The following is a 19,672-nucleotide window of genomic DNA, read 5'->3' on the forward strand; positions in this document are numbered from 1 at the left end:
TCGACGGCATGAGGTGGCCATCCGTTCTTCAGCTGTTTTGGCTGGCTTTTCGCGCCTTTTTTTAAGCTTTTTGATACCCTGTACAGTTGAAGAGGCAAATGCTATTATTATTTTAAAACCAATTTGATGGTGTAAACATTTTACAAAATGTCTTCCACGTCTAATTCTTTATCGTTTAAAATAGAAGGGCTACTATATATCTATGGGCTGTAAAGCGCACTCATTTTCCGATTTTCTAGACCTATCGAACATTTACCAAAGCGAACCTTCTTCAATGACTTCTCACTCACCTGTTGTTGCTAATTGGCTTCGTTGTTGGGATTAGTCTTTGGCTGCAAGTAGAGAAGAGGATAACGGTGAGAAGCAAATTAGTAGAAATCCGTCATAGTCATAGGTAGTCGAAGTGGTAGTCTCCCTATTGATTAATGCAATCCTCACAGCCCGGGCCAAATCGAATCGACTCTCCCATTTCCCATTCCCCATCTCCCATTTGCTACTCGCAGGGCTCCGGCTTTTATGGGTGTTGTGCCAACTCATCCGAAAGCCACCACGCTTTGATCGCAATTACTTGGCCATTATGTGATGCAGCCAGACATAATTTCCCATTAGCAGCTTTTTGTCGATGGGCCAAGAAAACGTGAGCATGAGGCAGTTCGTAATCACTCAAAGAACCCACTTCAGTTCCCTGGCTAATCTGATTTGGTTCGCCCCTATCTCCGGGCACAACTATCGCCCAGCCCCTTTTCCATTTCCAGCTAATCGCAGATGCTCCTACTTCATCAAGTCTGCCTCCGCCCGAAATCTTGTAAAATCATATCCATATGATTTTTTCTCTTGAGCTGACGAAATCCAAAAGTACAGAGAAGGTTTTAAAAAACATTGGTTGAAAGTGAAACTTTGCCCACGGCCGCCTCGTCTTCAATTTGTTCATTTTCGGCTGTTTATTATTAAATGCGTTTTCAATTTCACTAGAAAGCATGAAAGTACGGCCTTTTAATATTCTTGCCGGGCAGAAATCACAGCGAAATGGAGAAATACACAAACAATCCGCCTGCTCGCACCTGACATGAATGAGTCAAACACAAGTGTTCGCTCGCCCTGTCCTTTTCCTTCGGACTCTCTCTCTCTTGCGCACGCCCACTAAATCACGAGTGTGACTGACGAGGGGAAAGGGGTGAAAGGGTAGGGGTAGGGGTGCAAGTGAAGGGCGTGACAACTGATGTGATGCGGCTAATCTGCTTGCCAGAGTTTCCTGAGCCTTCTAGTGGAAAATCAAAAGACTTAAGCAACGAACTTGGGGAACAACACTAAGGAAACAACAAAGCTGAGTAAAATAAATCTCTCGATGAAAGTATATTATAATAATCACTGACAGCTGCCTCTACCAGCGGCGGATCACCCGCATCTGCCACTCGCTCGCACATCCGTCGATTGGCCCGACTCTTTCCGGCTTACGGATTTCTGATTACGGCTCAGCGGCCCGCGGCTTCTTTGGCCAAAACGGGCGAGGAGTTGGCCGAGCGACTCTGACAAATTGATATGCACATTCGGCGACATTAGCATATGTCGCGTATGCCTTAATTAACTATTCCGCTCAGCTAATATCGGTTTCACCCACCCCACAAGGGGCGTTTGGGCCCTGCTGGTAAATTGTGGACTTGTGGATGACTTGACGCACGAGTATTTCAAATTTTTAAGAAAGTCTCGCCAGCACTTCCCATATGAAAGTTTTGCTCAGCGGCGCGGGTTGAATGACTCAGAAATCAAAATAAAAACTAGAGATAACTCTATAGTCGAGTGTCGCGACTATTAGATACCCGTTAATCAGATATTTAAGCGATAAAGCTGTTGCATGCAGAAACTCAATGCTTTAGCATTCCAATAAACTCAGTCTTAACAGTCCGAATTTGAGTTTTCAGCGAATCTAGCATACCCTTTTACTCCCCAAGTGACGGGTATAATTAAATTTGCGTTTTCTTGTTTTCATCGTTTGCCAATAAACATTTTAGGGGGCGCAACCCAAGTGAATAGGTAAAAGTTTCCTAGTTGACATCATCGGCCAGGCCACTTGGATTGCAGAAACCTTTAATTCGCCATTAAGTGTGCAATTAAAGTATATATATAAATACCATTGGCGCATTGAAGGGCCCCCGAAAAGGTCGTAAAGGAATCGTAAATTGATTGCCAAAGTGCATTAGATTCCCTAGCCATTAGTTTTGCCCTTTAGTATACCATTTCCCTGGAAACCAAAGTCAAGTTCAGAATCATCATTTCGCCACTTAAGTACTTTGGATTTACTTTAAGCAGTTTTAATTGTTGATGCTGAAAAGCCGCAGCGAACAACACAACGATATTAATGTAACAGCAGATGCGAAAATACGAATACGAGAAACTGCGCTGCGGTCGTAAAATTATATTTATGTGCCTAGAAGCGGGCGGTGGGGGGGAATCGCGGGGAAACGGGGTTTCCGACTGCGGTTTTCAATTTTTTCATTGCCGGAGAGGTGGGGGGATTGCATTAAAAAACGTGAGTGCGTGAAATGCCTACAACAAAGTCAAACATTGCATCTGCTCTCTGCCTTTTGGGTAATCATTTCAGTTGTCCAGTTGTTATCGCCGTCATTGTTATTGTTATTGTTGTTGTCGATCTCTGTTTTTGGGGCCACCGAAATGTGTCAATGCGGGATGAGCGTTCCAGGTGGGAAAAGAGCCATTTCGGTATGTTTTGTAGTGGTACTTCAATGCCAGCGCTCTAGTAGAGTTTGTCAGCCTTGGCCAAATCGATTGCCATCGAAGTTGAGCCTTTGAGCCTCTGTCTTACCAGAGCTCAGAGATTTGTGCAGAATAGCAAAGAATGAGCTACCCCCTATGCTTGAGATAATTTAATATTCGCTTTGAATTTAACAACAGTCCCAGCTTCTCACGCGCCAAGTTAGCCGCACCGTTAGCATTACTTAATGTTGCTAAAAGAAATGGACAAAGGGCGGCTAAGAAATCGGACTTCCATTTAGTACCTGTTTGATCTTCAATACTACAGCGGCCCGGTTTACGTAATCCCAGGCCCATTGTTTCTTCTGCCAGCAAATTAGAAGCGAGTCGGGGGATAGAAGAAAGCGCGGGGACCAAAACAAATCAAACCCAAATGCTTTCGATTTCTATTTAAATATGCAAATCGACCAAAGACAGGCAGCACAGCGGCCAACGAAGCCATTCGCTGGCATCGCATCTCATCAGCCCATCCAGCGCATCTCAGAGCAGAGGAGACTGAAAAGAAATTCCCATCAAGTAATTTGTTTCTTTCGTCTCAACTTTTCCGTGTTTTATGCTGTTGTTGTCCATTTGGGGTGTACAAATTTCTATGCAGCGATTTTTGCACACACCACAGCAGCTCAGCTCAGCTCAGCTTGGGGTGAAATAAGCTTTGAATTATAAAAAAGTTAAGTTGGTCGTAAATAACGTTCAAAGGCGTCCGAAGATCCCAACAAATGCCCGGCTGCTACAACAAGAAATCTCTTCGATTTTTTCCCAATTTCGGTGGTATACCAAATATCTTTTTGTGCGTGGTGTGTGGTTAATAATTTTACGGTTGCTTGTGTTTTGATTAACATTTAAAAGGCGTAGCAATTAACTTGTAAAACGAGCGTTGGAAAAATTGGGCAGATATGAATATGAAGATGAAAAAATTATGTCTAAAGAATTCATCTATGCATTTGTATGTATATTCAAGCGAATTCCTAAATCCAGAATGCAAATTGAGAAGAATTACGTGTTTTAAAAACTCTTTCTCTATTTAGTGCATTTCTCTATTTGAAAGTGATACAAGTAGTTGCAATATTTCATCTGAGTCCAGAGAAAGCTCATAAAGTGCGGTTCAGTCAGTTGGCAGTCACCAAGCACACATCTCATGAGATCAGGCACACTTGTTCTTGTTCCCATGCCCAAAATTTCCAGCCCTGAAGTTCCCCACAAAATACAAACAAAAAATAAACCGCGCGGAGAATTGTAACAATTCGGAGAAGAACAGCCAACTGCAGGCGAATTTCTGTTGTTTTCTACGTGCTGAGCTTGCATGTTCCCATAGTGCAGTGGTTTGCTGCCATCTCTTTCTGCGACTGATGCCCTCTCACTCGGCTTTCTAAGCAGAAGATTTACTCATCGAAAATTACTGGGCGCGGACTGGGGCTACAAATCAAATTGTTTTAGATCTTTAACTCGCCATGGCATGGCCAAGTTTAATGGCTTGGCTATGTGCCATTGCACAGGGCCTCCCCTTGACGCTCCTCGATTCGCCGCTTCGAAGCGGGGCTTTCACCTGCGGGCTGCAAGTGGCAGCAGACGTCACGTACGGGTCCACATGGAACGCCCGCCGCGCCCAGCCTTGACCTACAGCACTGCTTTGCTCGTGGACGCGGACTTGGACTAGCCATGCCACTCCGGGGGGGAGAACGGAGTGGGAGGGCGCACCTGGTGACGCTACCTGAGTTTGTCGAAAAGCACTTGGAGTGCTGACAGGGAAAATTTCTATGCAGCATACCTCCCTCCCATCGATCGCAACAGCCAAGCAAATCGGACGGAACATGGACCCGCTGCTAATGATCTCCCAATTTGGCCAGTATCGAAGTCTAAATGCTGCTAATTAGCGCTCAGCGTCCAGCAGAGGCCTAATCCCCTCAGTTAGTAATTAAGCCAAGCCAAGTAGCCGGCCGGCCAAACACCCACGATCCTGTCGTGCTCCCAAGAGATAAATACCCTGCCAACGCACGCCTGCAGCTCATTAAAATTAAACTCAATGAGAGCCAGCGGTAGGTAGACAATGGAATGTTTGCGTTAATATTATGAAAAAATATATATATATGCGCGTGGGCGTCGCCTTTCCGCAGCGCGGGGGCGTGGCGCATGGACAGAGAGCTTGTGCTTCAGGAAACGAATGCGCAGAGTTACGGCTCCACAAGAGCATTAGTTGAATCGCTGACGGAAGCCATGCTAATGTTTATTGGGCCATGGGAGTTGCGAATCCATAGTGAAGTATTCGCAACAATATTTGCACCAATCTGCAGGTTCAGTCGCGACTGATGACACATTTCCGAGCTGTCCCGCCACTCCGCTGTTAACTAACTGTCCATATGCAAACGGTTGCGGCAGTTGCATCTTTGGCAGTGGGCAACATTTTTGCTCCGTTGTTAATTTGAAAAGCGACGGGAGCGAGAACGTGTTTTTTTGGGCCAAGTCGCCAAGTTAGCCAGAGAAGTCAGTGAAGTCAGTGTAGTCTCTGAAGTCGGGTAAGTCAGGAGGCCGGCGGAGCCAGGGAAGCCAAGGAAGCCGAGGAAACGGGTTGCGCTAGGCTGGCGAGGCAAGCATACCGATCCGGCCAATGTGTGGCAACATCTCCGCGGTGGCTCCGTTGAACTTTGCGGTCCGCAGTGCGTCGAGCACTGGAACAGATTGCAGCACCGTGATTGCGGCATCCCAAAAGCCTCGTTCCTTCGTCCCCAGGCCGCCGTCCCCCTTGGGACCGCAATTTTCGGTCCAAGAAATTCTGGACAACTTGATGTGGTGGAACGTGGCCAAGCGAGTTGCCATGGCAAGCATGTTCCATACTTATATTAAAAAAAAAAAAAAAAACCTATCTATTCATGACTTTTAGTACTTTGATCTGCAAATTAATACACATTTACTGATCAAAGTACTAAAAGACATGAATATATACATACATATAACATTTAAGTATAAAAGTTGCTCATTATTAAGGAATGTCAAAAATTACACTGCTTCTTAACTTTCGAAGCGCTTTGGTAAATTTTTTTATATATTTCTTGGCCAAATAGAAATGTCCAACTATTGAGCATAATTTAGTGTCCAAATATAAACCGTCCGCTTTATCGAAACTAGAGAGTTTTCGCTGTCCATTGGCCAGCAGGCCAAAAACAAAAGTTCCGCGGCTGATCATTGCCAAAGATAAGGGAATACCATAATTAGCATGGAGATGCTAATCAATCGGCCGATTAAAGCCGCCTGCTCCAAAAGTTGGCGGCCTATGGATCACTGTTTCCCTGCATACTTGTGGGGGAACCGAAAATTGTATGGCTCATTGTACAAGGCATACATTCGGGAGCAAGTGGAAAGTCTAATGAATGCGAACTTGAAACGTAAGGGGAAAGCAGGAATGGGAAATATAGGGGACAATTGGGGCTCCAGACACCCGAGCACACTTCATCAGCTTCAGTAGCTTGTCACTCCCTTATTTTCTTTCCCAAAAAGCAGCAGAAAATGCGAAAGGGTTGGGCAAACAGGCAGACAGCTGAAGATTCCCATACCATGTGCGCCACTGTGCTTCGTTATTTAGACAGAAAAGCAGCGGGGTGCGCTGGATGTCCTTAGCATTACAAAGGCAAATCAGCAGGAACCGCAAACGCTTACATGTCCCATCCCCTACTCCTGGCCGGAACTCTTGAGGAAACACAAAGGACATTCCCGTTGTCACCCCCAACTCATTGCGTTCCATGCTGAGGGAGGTGCATGTTTCACTCGTTTGTCTGTGCTCCACGCGGGTCAACTTACCTTCGTTGGGGCTCCGAGTCGTCCAATGGCAGTCTCTACAGGTAACCAATAACTTTGGCTTGCAATGTGGCAGGAAGGGTTGTCCAACTGCAAGTAGAAGGGCAGTGAATGCATGAGTTTATATTTCGCTGGGCTTCTTTCTTTTCACTTTAAGTCACTCGACGTACCAGCGTTTAAAGCTGTTTTCAAAAAATGTACAGAATATGGATTCTATGGCATACTTTTGGGCACTTCTCAGTCAATCGGTCCCACCAGAAACGGAGCACACTCCAACCCGCACCACTCACTTATGCGATACCCCCACTCAATGACCCACTCGAGTCTCAATCGATTAAGCATTCAGTTCGAACGCAGATCTGGCGACGATCTTCAAGTGCTGAGTGCCTTTGTCTCCGGATGGGTTCTCCCCTCCCTCGCAGGGAAAGTGCTGCCGGCAAGACAGCATCTCCAAAGTAAACAGAATACCCGGCCCAACAAAGCAGTCAAAGCAAAAAGCAAAACACAGCAGCAGTTGCAGATATAATGGACATCTAGATCAATCAGTGGCAATTCAATTTGGACAAAAACTCAGAAGTGGATGTGGATGTGGTGCCAGTCCTACCCCAAATGATCGTGTGTCTGCTACGTCTGGAGTCCCCACTTCTCTCGATTGTTATTACAGTCGGAACTGCACAACTTCGGCCCCTCATGCAAACGCACAACTAATGGTGCGGCTTATTGATTGGAGCACATTCATACATTGGCATTTGAAGAGAATTCTTTGACAAATCAACTAGCTAACAAACACATGCTGCTCTTGAAATCTTCATTGTGAAATATGTGTTACGAAGAAATTGGTTTTGTTTTGATGCTCCATAGCTAGATGGTTGTCAAAACAGCCGACTTGCACTGTAGATGCAGACATGGACCCTCTATCGACCCGCATCTGGCCATGTGCATCCACCTACCCCTCGAAATGGGGAACGCAGCCGTGCAACGGGGCGGCTGGTTGGCTGCTGAAAGGTCATTGGGCTTGTTCAGACGCCCGTTCAGCTCAGACGGAGCTCGGAGCTGCATCCTGCTTGAGCCCTTGCTGCTCCGTGTCAATGACACGGCCTTTGGCCAAACCCCCGCCGCCCCACCTGCCGCTCATTAGCGCAGCTTTAGGGCCAATGCCAAAGGCGGGCAAGGAAAGCCCGAGGTGGGGACAAAGCCTTTGCAGCGAGAAACATGCAAGGCGCGGACCAAAAATGCGAATCTCAAATATGTGGCGGCCTGCTGGCCGCACAAACATTGGGCAGCGATAAGAGGCTTTTAGCCCCTTCGCGTAGCTATCCCCACATTGCGAAATGAGCAAATATTTGCGAATCCGATAAAGGCAGTGGTGAGTAAAGCACGCTGGATAACACTCAAATTCGGAGCATTCTTTCGTTGGATTCAAAGAATTTGATTTAAGGCTATAGCAATTCAGAGCAATTCATCGTTATACATAAGTTAGCAATTAGTAATTGCGGTCAAAAACGATTGCCGATGGACGTTTTGAAGGACTCTAATGGCTGCTACCCTGCTATTATTCGCCATCGATCATTCTGTACTTCGATATCAATTATTAAGAACCATCGAACACGCACACCCTGCCACCTTGCCCCTGCCATCCGTACTCAGATTACGTTTTGCATGTCGGGGCATTCAATCGACATTCGTAGTAGAACATATCAGAGAACATCAAAGCACTGCAAAAAATAATCTCAAATTCAGATTAAAGTTAGTCGAAAGACTTTTAATGGACAAATAAATGGCTCTCCGCTTTCTCCCAGTGCAAAGCCCTTCAATTTCGTTTGGTTACAGAAACTGCGAGTCTCGATCCCTCCATTTGGGATTTTCGTGCAATTGCCTGGCGCTCTGCCTCCTTTCAGCGGCAGACGCAAATCAAGATTCCGAAAGCGAGCGGCTCGTCTGCCGGCTGGCCCTTCTCTATTTTTAACCATCTGTCGATCCGATTCGATCCGATCCTCCCTCGTCCTCGTCTGCTAATAGATCGTGGCAATCATTTAATGGACATCCTACCCACCCCTCCCACCGTCGTGCGGCCTTTGGTACTGCGAGTGAGTCGGAGAACCGGGACCAGCATCTTCGCCTTGTAGGGACTATCCGCCTCCGCCTTCTGCGAGCATGCCACAACCCACATATGGTGGCCTGGCCATGACTTGGATTTATATTTAGTTCGCTTCCTGCTTCTACTTCTGCCCAGGCACTCGAGATGAGCAGCATGGAAATGAAAATGGAGCGGGAATGGTGGAACCACGAATGGTTGGGAGCTGGCAAGGGGCTGTTGACTGTCGTTGAAGTCGTATCGATTGCACTCTGAGGTCCCTGGCTCCTCTTATGCGTCCATTTATTGAACCGGAGCAGGAACATACAATACTTTTCTCGACGTCTGAACACTCGGAACTCTGCTGTCAAATCATGTTTTCAAGCGCATGATCTAAAATTATCTCCACTTTCTATTCGCTTTTGGCATCCCATGGCATTAATAAAGAACTTTAACTTAATTGCTGGAAAACATATAAATAAACCGAAGAACGAAAGCGCCCTAGAAAATTATGACAAATGTGCTTGCCTGACTGCCTGCCTGTCGTCTTCGGCCCCAGATTTGGAAATAGAAAATTCGACTTTATTTGTTTTGGAAATGAGTAATTCTATGTGTGCCACAATATGATTTAGTCAATATAGAATAGCAACATTCTCAGGTTACCCAGCATGGAAGACAGGCCTGCAGACAGAATACCCTAGAGTACGACGGATATCGGGAGAAAAGTGCGCAATTAATGAAATCAGTTTTGCCTAGTTTCAATTGCCGGCAATTTGAATGCGAAATTAATTGAGACAACAGCGGTAGAGACTGTCGAGTGCATTTTGTAGTTACCCGTAGTTACTACATGCACACATGTCACTGGCTGCCAGTCTGAGTGTCTGGGTGTCTGAGTGTCTGGTCGTCATAGGGCTTCTCCCCGATGAAATGGGGGACGGAGGATGTGGGGCAAAAGGGGAGCAAAAGGGTGCTTTTGCATCTGAACTTACTGGGGGGGAGATTCAAAAGTTTGCATTTATGCAATGAAAGAGCATAGGTGTCTAGCCAAGTTTATGGGAATACCGAATTTCCTCACCTCCGAGGCCGCAATTAGAAGATGATCTCAGGCTGATCCCAACCTCCAGGCGCAATTTGCATGAGTTTCAATTGGGTTAATAAAGCAATCTGCCCGCTATACTACGTTCGCATGGCATCTCATCACTAAATACCCTCAATTGCAATTTGTACGATGGGCGATCGATTTGCTCTGCTGCTCCAATTGCGATTTCACTTCTCCTCACTGACGTTTGGTTTGTACGGAGTACGGAGCGCCCATGTGCCATCCCCCTTTGGGCACGTCCCATCAATTGCTGCTCGGCCAGAGATTTCATGGTAGATTTGGCAAATTTGGAGCAATAAACTTTATGAATCGAGGCAGCAGCAGCGACATCCATGTGCCATCGGCTAGTCTCAGAGTTTTCGGAAACCGTTAGCGGTGGAACAATCAAGAACCGAGCGGAGTTTAATTGACGTCGCCAGGCCATTAATGCTAATTCGAGCCGATTTGGTGCGAGGTGTGCTTGAAGACCTTTGGCGGGGAAACGATCTGAAGCTTTGAACAAAAGAGAAACCGATCGAGAAGAATGTGCTGAGAGAACAAACGGTTCTATGCATGAATCAAACAACCAAAAAATGTGTAATTATTTATATCAGATTTGGTTCCCATCCGAGAGTTTCGGACTTTTGGCTGAGTAAGCAAAAGCGGGAATGCGAGAGTTAGGCAAAACATAGGGGTTCTTGTACAAGAAATCTCAGATTTCGGCTCCGAATTCCCGGGAACGCCAGCGAATCAGACTTGCGAATTTTTTCGCGTGTTGTCAACGAGCCGATAAACAAACACCTAAAAATGGCAATCTTACAATTCTCCTCCTCTTTTAAAAATGAGAAGTTCGCATAAAGAAAAGCAAAAAAAACAGCACATTCGGAGCGATAAATTAGCTTCGCCTTCGATGTGGGATTCGATTTGGAGGCAGGTTTACTACCCCTGCTCCACGAGAACTCCTGCCTCCGTTCCCACCATACCAGCACAGCGTAACGCCACGCACGCGCTGGACATGAAGGAAGATCGGGAGACGCAGATCGAAGAGGACACAGAGGAATTTTGTGCGCAGGCGCAGCCCAAAAAGGGCACCAACCTCTTTAAGATCTGGCTTCCCAGCTTTGCGGCCTGTTTTTTTTTTTTGTTTAGGTAGGCTGCTGACAATCCACACCGACAGCCAGCTGGCGGCAGCGTCTCTTATTGGACTCGGCCACAAGGATTCTTGAATGCCCTGAAGATCTTGTCTGTAATGGTGGGTACAGTGAGAGATTCAAGCTTAGGAATTGCTTGAGCATTTATAAGTTATTCATGTCTTTTTCAAATGTGAGCACTGATGTATTCGGAACTGTTTGGGTACGATCCGAATTTGAGCACCAAAAGCGAGAACGATGACGCGAAATCGTGATCTGATGTCCGGGCTCTGGATTGCAAAGAACGCAGATCGAGGAGGAGTCTCCGAGCGGATCGTGCGCCTCGCCTGCTCCTCCGTCCCCTGCATCATCGATTTTATCCACGCTGCGCTGTTCGCGGGATTTCTGCCCGGGGAAATGCGCGTTTGTTGTTGTTGTTGTTGCTGTTGGTGAGCTCATCGCCAGGGGGCACTGGCCACGCCCCAAACTGACGGCATGGGCGCCAAAAAGGAATTTAAGTCGCTCCCTTCTCACCCTCCCTCTCTCTCGCTCACTCCATCTCTTCCTCGCATGTTAAGTGCCCACTCGAGAGAGATTTGTTTCTCAAGGACGCACTTAAAGGAGGCGCGAGTGGGAGGGCAGCCACATTTGGACGGGGTCATGGCCGTGAGTCACGCTTACGACACTCGGCGAGAAACGTGAGTGAGTCACTCCCCAAAGTTCCCTGATTCCCCAAAAAGTACACGAAGGAAGGAGTGCGAGCAGAACGAAGAAGAAAAGCAAAACAAACTGGATTAGGGCATCAGTGAGATATTGGGAAGGGCTGGGGCGGGGGGAGGAGTGCGAGTGTCAATTATGCAATTAGAAGTTAGTTCTCATCTTCTACTTCACCCACAGCTTCACCGGATTTGTTTCTGTTTTTATTCGCGCACTTTGTTTACCTTCGTCCCATTAATATTGCTGCTTTTGTTTTTGTTCGCTCGTTCGTATGTTTGCAGCGGTTAATGGTAAGACAATAACAGCGAGCTGGCCGAGTTTCATTAGCGTTACTTTAAACTAATTAAACACGCGAGCTTAGCTAACTCACGCAATTTGTTCGTTTTTTGACAACAAAATTAATAGCAGCTGCGTTGCTGTTGCCCTTGCTGTTGTTGTTGTTGATGCAGGAACAGTTACTAGGAAGCAAGTGAGAGGGAGGAAGTGATGGAAAGAGAGAGCAACGTCAGCCGGCTGCTGGACACACACACAGAGTCACACTTGGGCGCACGCACAGGGAATTTTATTGATTTTTCACTCACACAGTAACGGTAAACAGGAGCTGGGCCTAGATAACGGTAATAGTGGCCGAAAAGCGGACGCCCAGATAATGGAAATTCGCAGCACAATATAAACACAAAAGGTGCATTAATCGCAACCCCGGTAAAACGGGAATTGCTTGCAGGCTCTCTGCGCCTCTTTCTTTCGCTCTCTCTCACTCCGTCACACTCTCTCGTTCTCCTGCAACTCCTTTTTGCTCCCTTTTTCCAGCAGCAATGATTTTGGCACACGCCCAAAAAGCAAAACGCCGCGCACTTAAAAAAAATGGAGCCACCAAATTGCACAAAAAACACATTTACCGTTATTCCCAAGGACTCACTTTTCTTCAGAAAGAGCCCATTTCCGAGCGGCCGATTACTGTGGGCCAACTCCCCCGATTTGTTGCACTCGAGCGTTTGTAAGATGCGAAAACGCGCGCCGCGCAATCGCCTTTACACAAAAAACGCGTCCGCTCGCAGCAAATTCAAAACACGAATGAAAATGAGGGAAGTTGATAACCAGACCAGAAATTGATAAAGGCAAGGTGACCAGATACCCGAACTGCTCCGCTCTGGCAGCACTTCTGCGGAGCGTGTCGCGACTAACTTTTCTGGCGATCCGGCAGCGCCGTTTTAAAACGGTAAACGGTTTAAAGTTTTTTCTTCACATTTCTGCCTCACGTGTTTGGTTTTTTGTCAATTAACTGTGTGCAAAATGCTAATTTGGCACCTTCTGCTCTGGCCAGCATTGATAGCCAGTGCCCCCCCGCGACCGTTCGCCAACCAAAAGGCCGAGGTGGCAAAGCTGCGAGGCGAACTAGAAAAAGCTCTGGAATACGACGATGGAGCACCAGTGAGTAAATTCGAAAAATTGGTTTTCTTTTTCAATCAACACTAATAGCCGATCCCAGCCAGGAGTGGTGGTGGCACCCACGTGGACCCAGCAGGCGGGGCAAGCGCCACCTGGAAAGGCCTCCAAAGTGGTGGTGGACCACAGCTCGCTGAGCAGCGCCTCCGCCATTCGCCAGGAAATTCAGCAGGCGGTGGCTCACCAGGGACAGAACCAAGAGGTCCTCCACCTGGAAGCTTTGCTGAAGGCAAGGGGCAGTAGTAAGGACAGCCCGGCTCAGGTGTCCAAGTCCCGTCACGAGCTGCTGGGCGCAACTGTACAGGAAGCCAATGTGGTGGAGTCGCACTCGTCATCGCAGACCGTGGATCTGGAACAGCTACAGCGCCTGGAGCTGTCCAAGAGGCGCACCCGCGACATGCTCATCCTGGGTCGCATTGAGGAGTTGCTCAACTACAGCATGCCGACAGATGTGGATCGCTGGCTGACCCTGCAGGCCAATGGAAGCGTTTACTTAGTGGGTCAGCAGCATGAGGGCCTCCTGGTTCTTTCAGAGGAATTCACTCCGTTGCAGTCCTATGTCCACCCCTTTCCCATCACCGCCATGCTGGGAATAGATCGCTGGAACAGAAGGGTGCATATGCAGGAGGGTTTGCTGGTGATGGCTTCCCAGGATCAGCTTATCTGGATGCGATTGGAGCCCAGTCTTGGGCTAAAACCCATCTGGCACTGGACGATTGGCTCTCATGTGACCGAGATTAGAGCCTTCAACTTGGAGGGACAAGATTACCTCGCTCTCGTAGCAAATCACACGCTTAATATCTACGTCTATGATCTCGAGGCGGAGGAGTTCTGGATCGCACAACGTGTGCAAATGGCAGAGACGATCTCCAACCTGGCCATTCTCGATACAGGGAGGGAACTGCTCCTGGCAGTGGGTCAGTGGGACAAGGTTCTGATATACGCCTGCACTTCGAAGGGGCAACTGCTGCACTTGCGCCAACAAGTTGCTGCCCCCGAGGTGGCCGGCGTCACTGCCTTCCAAATGGGCGGACGCAGCTACCTTGCGCTGGGTGGAATAATGCCGCAGATCCTTGTCTACGTGCAGGGTCAGCTTGTGCCACGCACCATTCTCGGCCAGAACTTTGGATTTGTAGACCACTACCTTCCCATCCCCGTGCGCAGCTACAGAGACGACCTACTCCTGCTCGTCCAGCATCGGGTTGCCTTTGACACACACTCACTGCTCGTCTTGGAAGTTTTGGTTTGGAACGGTGAGGCGTTTGAGGCGGGCTTGCCGCCTCCTTGTGGTACTGCCTATGGGGCGGGATGCATGTTGGATCAGGATCGTGAGGCTGGCATTTCAGGAGCTGTCCTGCTCCGCCGCTCGCCGAATCAGCCGCCGCTGGTCGTGGTGCCCAGGAAAGAGGCTCCTACGGGCATTTTTGTGCTGGAAACTCAATTGCTGGCTAGGAATTCGGAGACACAAGACCTGCTGGAGATCCGACAGTTCATGCAGGATTGGGTGCACGAACAGGAAGAGCTAATCCAGCTGGCTGAAGAGTTCTTGGTAAAGGAGAAGTCTGAGAGTCAGAACATCGAGGAGCTATCAACTCCACTGGTTGTCAGCGAGGGTGGAACCATTGAGGAACTTTTCGTTAACGAAGCTCGCTGGACGGGAGCGGATGCTGTTGTGGATATAAGCTCGCTGCTTCAGCAGATACTTCTGTTGGACGGGGAAATGAGTTCTAGGCGATCTAAACGCCAGCCAGAGACGCTGTTCAACTTTCACTACGAGCAGCTGGATGTAGAAGCCGTTGAATCTGTGGAACTTAACTTGGAGCAGCTCAACCATGCGACTTTCTATATCCGAAATGGCTCCCTTGACTTTCACCTGGGAACCCTCAATGTTCAGCAATTGGAACTTTTGGAAGCTCCTAAATCGGAGCTCGTCCCAGTCCACGGTGCAGAATCATACGAAACTCTGAAGATGGCTACGGATTTGGACAGCATTTTTATAAACGAAATGGAGTGGGACAAGCTGCTTCAAGATCTGGTGTGGCGTCATCAGCCTGTTAAGCTTTCGCAGTTACATGTAGAGGGAGTAAGTGGATCCTTCGGCAGTCTTTTTAATTGATAATTCAATCTTTGTCATTCTACAGCCGGTCATTTTCGAAGATGTACTGAGTTTGCACTCTCTGAACGATCTTAGCTTTCCAGGAGACTATCTCTGGTCGCAGGGAAATGAGACGAGTGTTGTCCAGGCGCCGAAGGAGTTTACGCAAACGCTTTGTGAGTATCTTAAACGGAAAAGATGAACTTCCTTCTAAGATTTCTTATCATTAATAGCTGCAAGTGCCGTGGACACGACGGGAACCATCAACGGCGTATACCCGGAAGATGTCATTACTCTCAGTGATTCCCAGGAATGGCCGGGATTGGTTACCTTCTCACATTTGGAGGTTTCTGAAGAATTGGAGGTACGTACTTAAATAGCTGTTCACTGGCTCTCATTACTAAGTCCATATCACCAAGCAGCTCAATGGCAGCGCCCAGGGAAGGCAGTTTGAGGAGGCACCTTTAAATCCCACTTTGCTGGAGTCACGTGTTATCAGTGCCGACTGCCATTTCGAACAGCTTCTTGTGCGCGGCCCTTTGCGGCTGCTTGAAAAGCTGGATAACGACAGCTTTGGTTCTCTGCTAGGAGATCTCGTTCAGCGTTCGCCGAATTCCGCCCAAGAACTGCAGATAAATGGACAAAAGCGGGTTGACCAGCTGCTTCTGCCAGTGGATGCTCATATCGCAGATAATCAGCTCAGTGGAATTTCCCTCAATGACTTTGTTACCAAGCACACGCCACAAACGCTTTCGAATCTGACACAACTGGGAGGGTATGTTTACTTTCATCAGTTGGAGCTTGGGAAAGAGTCCTCATACGACGGAGTTCGCCTAGAGGAACTACTCTCCGAAAGTGTTCGACTAGATAGCCCATTTCCACTGAGTTTTCCCCACACCCGCCTTCGGTTTGTTGGACATGCCCCAAATTTCACCCGGCTACAAGTTGAAAACATCCTAAACAAGGTGCCGCTGTCAAGTGGCTACCAGCTGCTCCATGAACCGCTCCATCTAGGCAGAGCTAACTTTAGTCGTCTGGCGGCAGGGCAAGCGCAGGTTAACTATGATGTCGCTGGCAATGGACTACTCAATGGACGAAGCCTGAGCCGTATTCTACAGGAGCAACCTTGGACTTGGTCGGGTGAAGTGCACGTGCAGGAGCTGATTCTTCCCCAGGGTGTGCAGGCGAACCAGCTGCAGGGCATTAAGGCAGACCTTCTGCTGGATTTTCTGCACCAGCTGGACGAGCTCCCGCTGCTGATCCTTCAGGGTCGCATCCAAGTTGAGCGCATCGCCGTCAACGGTTCGGTGCAAGCAGCTGAAACCTTGAACATGCAAGCCTTCCACGAACTTCAGAGGCAAGTCGTTTGGCTGGATAGGCAGAACGAACTAAGGACGCGTTGGGTTCTGAAAGAATCTCCCCAGTTCCAGCAGAACCTCCAAGTCCTGGGCAGCTTTAACGAGCGCCTGCTCCCAGAACTGCTGGATGACATTGTGCCGCGCTCCGACACGCACGAGGTGCTGATCGAGGGCACCAAAAGCTTTTTGGCTCCTGTTACCACTAAAGAGCTTCATCTGGCTGCGCTGAATGGGATTCCCTTCAATAACATGGCCAACAAATTAACTCCGCTACACCTCACTAGAAATGTCCGCATTCAGGGACGCATCTTTGTGGAGGACCTGCAGCTAAATGGTCAAGTAAACGGAGATCCGGACATTCCTGCTGATCTGCAGAAACTGCTCCGCTGGGATCCAAATGCAGGAGGCTTTGTGCATCGGGGAGTCGTTGAACTTCCAAAAAAGGCGCTACAACGCCTAGTGGTTTTGGGCCACTTGAAAAATCGCAGCCGTGAGCCCGTTCAGGAACTCTTTGATCAGCTAATCTTTAAGGAGCAGCATGGCATACACTTGCATGGTCACAAGACTTTCACAGGCCGTCTTCGCATTGAAGATGGAGCACACATCAAGTTCTTCAATGGACGCAACTTAGAACAGTTTCTAGAGAATCTAATCTACGTAGATTCACAGGGGGAGATACGTTTGGAAACACCTGTTCACTTTGCGGCTGATGTTAAAATGGATCATCTTGAGGCATCTCGCCTTGTACTGTCGGGCGAGCTGCTCAACGGCTGCAATGTAAGCCAGTGGCTCCTGGACACTATTCGTGTCGATCGCGATTTCCAAGTGCCTAAGAGTGAGTAAAAGATTCTTCACTTTATAATTCCATTTAATAATATTCGCATTTCAGTTGCGTTTGCAAAGGGATCGCTGGACGGTAATTTCTTGGAGGTAGAGGAGCTTAACCAAGTTAATCTCTCACTGGTTGTTTCCCGCTTCACGGAGCAACAGTTAAGCGATCCCCTACAGGCAGATGATTTGCTCCTAGATGGTCAGCTTGTGGTGAGGGGCACTGTAAATGGTTACAATCTACCAGAGGAGTATACCAATACTTTAATGGTGAGTTAAATATGACACTGTATACTCAAATAACCCCTTTCACTCAATTTCATCCTCAGATTAACCCTTTGCGAGAGCAGCAAGTGGATACACCTTTATTGTTGTCTAACATTTTTGTCACCGGACCCCTGGAGGTAACTGCCCCAGTTCTTGGTCTAAACGTAAGCGATGTGGCACTTTTGGGCGAAGATCCAGTGCTGCTGCAGTCGCCGCTATATTTCGACACCCTGCATGCTCCGTTTTTGAGAGCACATCAGAATATCAATGGATTCGACTTTAGGGATTGGTACGAAGGAAGCTTATGGGCACGAGGTCGGGAGCAGCAGGAAATAAGCGGAAACTGGCGCGTAAAGAAACTGCAGGTGAAGCAGGGTGATGAGCTGCGACCACGTCGACAAACTGCAGAAGAGAGTTACCGGGAGTTCTGCGAGGGTTTGGTCAGGATTCTCCTGCCTTACAAAGTTCAGAAGCTGCGGAGGAGATTTTATTTAAATCAGGAAATTGATCAAGAGAATATTCGCCGAGTATTTGCTTTGGAGGCACCCGGGGGCATTAGTTATCTCCTGATCAACGAGCGAGGATGCTGGACCCGCATCCACCGCTGGAATGGATCTTTATTCGATCGATCCGGAGCCTTCAAGAGCGGACCCGTGGACGACGCAGTTGCTTTACGAGTGGGAAACAAGAGCTCTAACCAGGACTTTGCTTTTATGACCAGCTACGAGTTGCAGGATGATCAGAACGAGCCAAGCTTGAATTGCAGTGCAGAGAAGCCCATTCTGCTGAGCTGGAAACTGAACAAAACGAAGAGCACTGAGCACATGGAACTATCAGCGGACACCTTAAGAAATCTCAAAGATCAATATGAACAGCTTAAAAACCAGCCACTCCCTAATCCCAGTTACCAGCAAGCTTTTAAGTATCTGCAGCGTCCCAGCATCAAGTCTCAGCTCGGATCAAAGTGGCAAGAGGAAAAACAGGAACTGAGTCCTTCGGAGATGGACAGAATGCGAAGGCGTCTGCTGGACACCTTGGAATTCCGGTTGCAAGCAGAGGTAAACATTACCCAGCTAAGTATTCCAGAAAGCGACCTATTCGACGAGCACCTCGTGGAGGATTTTCTGGAGTTGATGCGCCAATTGCGATCCTTGCGCCGGCGTCTAGATACAGAGACTCTTCCACTGCCAAACACGCCGGCAAGAGTTCTGGCCGCACGGAGTGCCCAGCTTATCTGGCCCACGTTGCAGGAGTTGCGAGGGGTTTCGAGTGGAAACGATTCTGGCTTCCAGGAGCAAGTTCTGGAGCAAACGCTGCTGGATGTGCTCATGCTAGCCAACGAAGAAAATGGCTCGGCGGATGATGAGAAGCTGCATGCTGTGATTCAGAGACTGAGAAACCTTAAAGGAGAGCTTCAAGGGCAAGAGGAAGACCATGAGGGACCTGCTGCCTCCTCTTCGGATAGAAATGAACAGCGTTTGTCGCTACCAGAAGTCGACTGGAGACCCGTTCAAACACTTCGCCTCGCTGTGGGGCCAGCAAACCGTCCCCGACTTCTTTACGCCCGGCTGACCGTGGTGACACCAAAAGACGGTCCTCCGCCCACCACGCCCTCCACTGCTCCAGCCGCCCACATCCAACTGCATCATGCAAATGGATCGCTCTTTCAATCGCTGGCAGGGGAGCATGGGGCACGCCATCTGACATCATTGCGGGTACGAGATGAGACGCTGCTAGCATTTATGGAGGGATGCTGCCGTATAAGAGTGCTTATCTACCGCGGTGTGCAAGGATTCGTGGACTTTGCCCGTTTCCCCGCACCTGCCGAAGAAGCTAAGAGCGGAGATGGGGAGGTCTTGCAGTTACTATCCCTACGCTTGCCTCTTAGTCGGCCACCCGGAGCCATGTACTTATTGGCGGTGGTTCAAGCTCGACGCGTCACTTTCTACGAAGTGGTGGTAGCCGGATTACTAGAGCCGTGGCTCCAGTGCCCATGATGGAGAAGCTTCTTAAATTGAAATGAATATGTAAACTTGTTTATATGGATGATAGTGAGTAGCTTATAGATGTAGTTGGTTGTCTTTAGTGTGCTGTTTGTTATCTGGGTAATATTATTGTAATTAG

The 19,672-nt window shown here is 48.3% G+C and overlaps 1 protein-coding gene across 1 annotated transcript; it reads left to right on the forward strand.

Annotated features, from left to right (window-relative positions):
• Nucleotides 1–12,797: 12,797 nt before the first annotated feature.
• On the forward strand, nucleotides 12,798–19,659 carry LOC117148548. The gene is made up of 7 exons (XM_033315981.1): nucleotides 12,798–12,985; nucleotides 13,044–15,083; nucleotides 15,142–15,271; nucleotides 15,329–15,459; nucleotides 15,518–17,288; nucleotides 17,343–17,551; nucleotides 17,611–19,659. Exons 1-7 carry the CDS (start codon nucleotides 12,848–12,850, stop codon nucleotides 19,543–19,545), a joined length of 6,354 nt encoding a protein of 2,117 aa, XP_033171872.1. The 5' UTR covers nucleotides 12,798–12,847; the 3' UTR covers nucleotides 19,546–19,659.
• Nucleotides 19,660–19,672: the final 13 nt, after the last annotated feature.

Source organism: Drosophila mauritiana, chromosome X (assembly GCF_004382145.1).
Source record: "Drosophila mauritiana strain mau12 chromosome X, ASM438214v1, whole genome shotgun sequence".
NCBI classification, from domain to species: Eukaryota; Metazoa; Arthropoda; class Insecta; order Diptera; family Drosophilidae; genus Drosophila; species Drosophila mauritiana.

Coding starts and splice junctions, on each gene's coding strand:
- LOC117148548 (XM_033315981.1), top strand. CDS start 12,848: ATGCTAATTTGGCACCTTCTGCTCTGGCCAGCATTGATAGCCAGTGCC. Junction 15,084..15,141: donor CGCAGTTACATGTAGAGGGA/GTAAGTGGATCC, acceptor GTCATTCTACAG/CCGGTCATTTTCGAAGATGT. Junction 15,460..15,517: donor AGGTTTCTGAAGAATTGGAG/GTACGTACTTAA, acceptor ATCACCAAGCAG/CTCAATGGCAGCGCCCAGGG.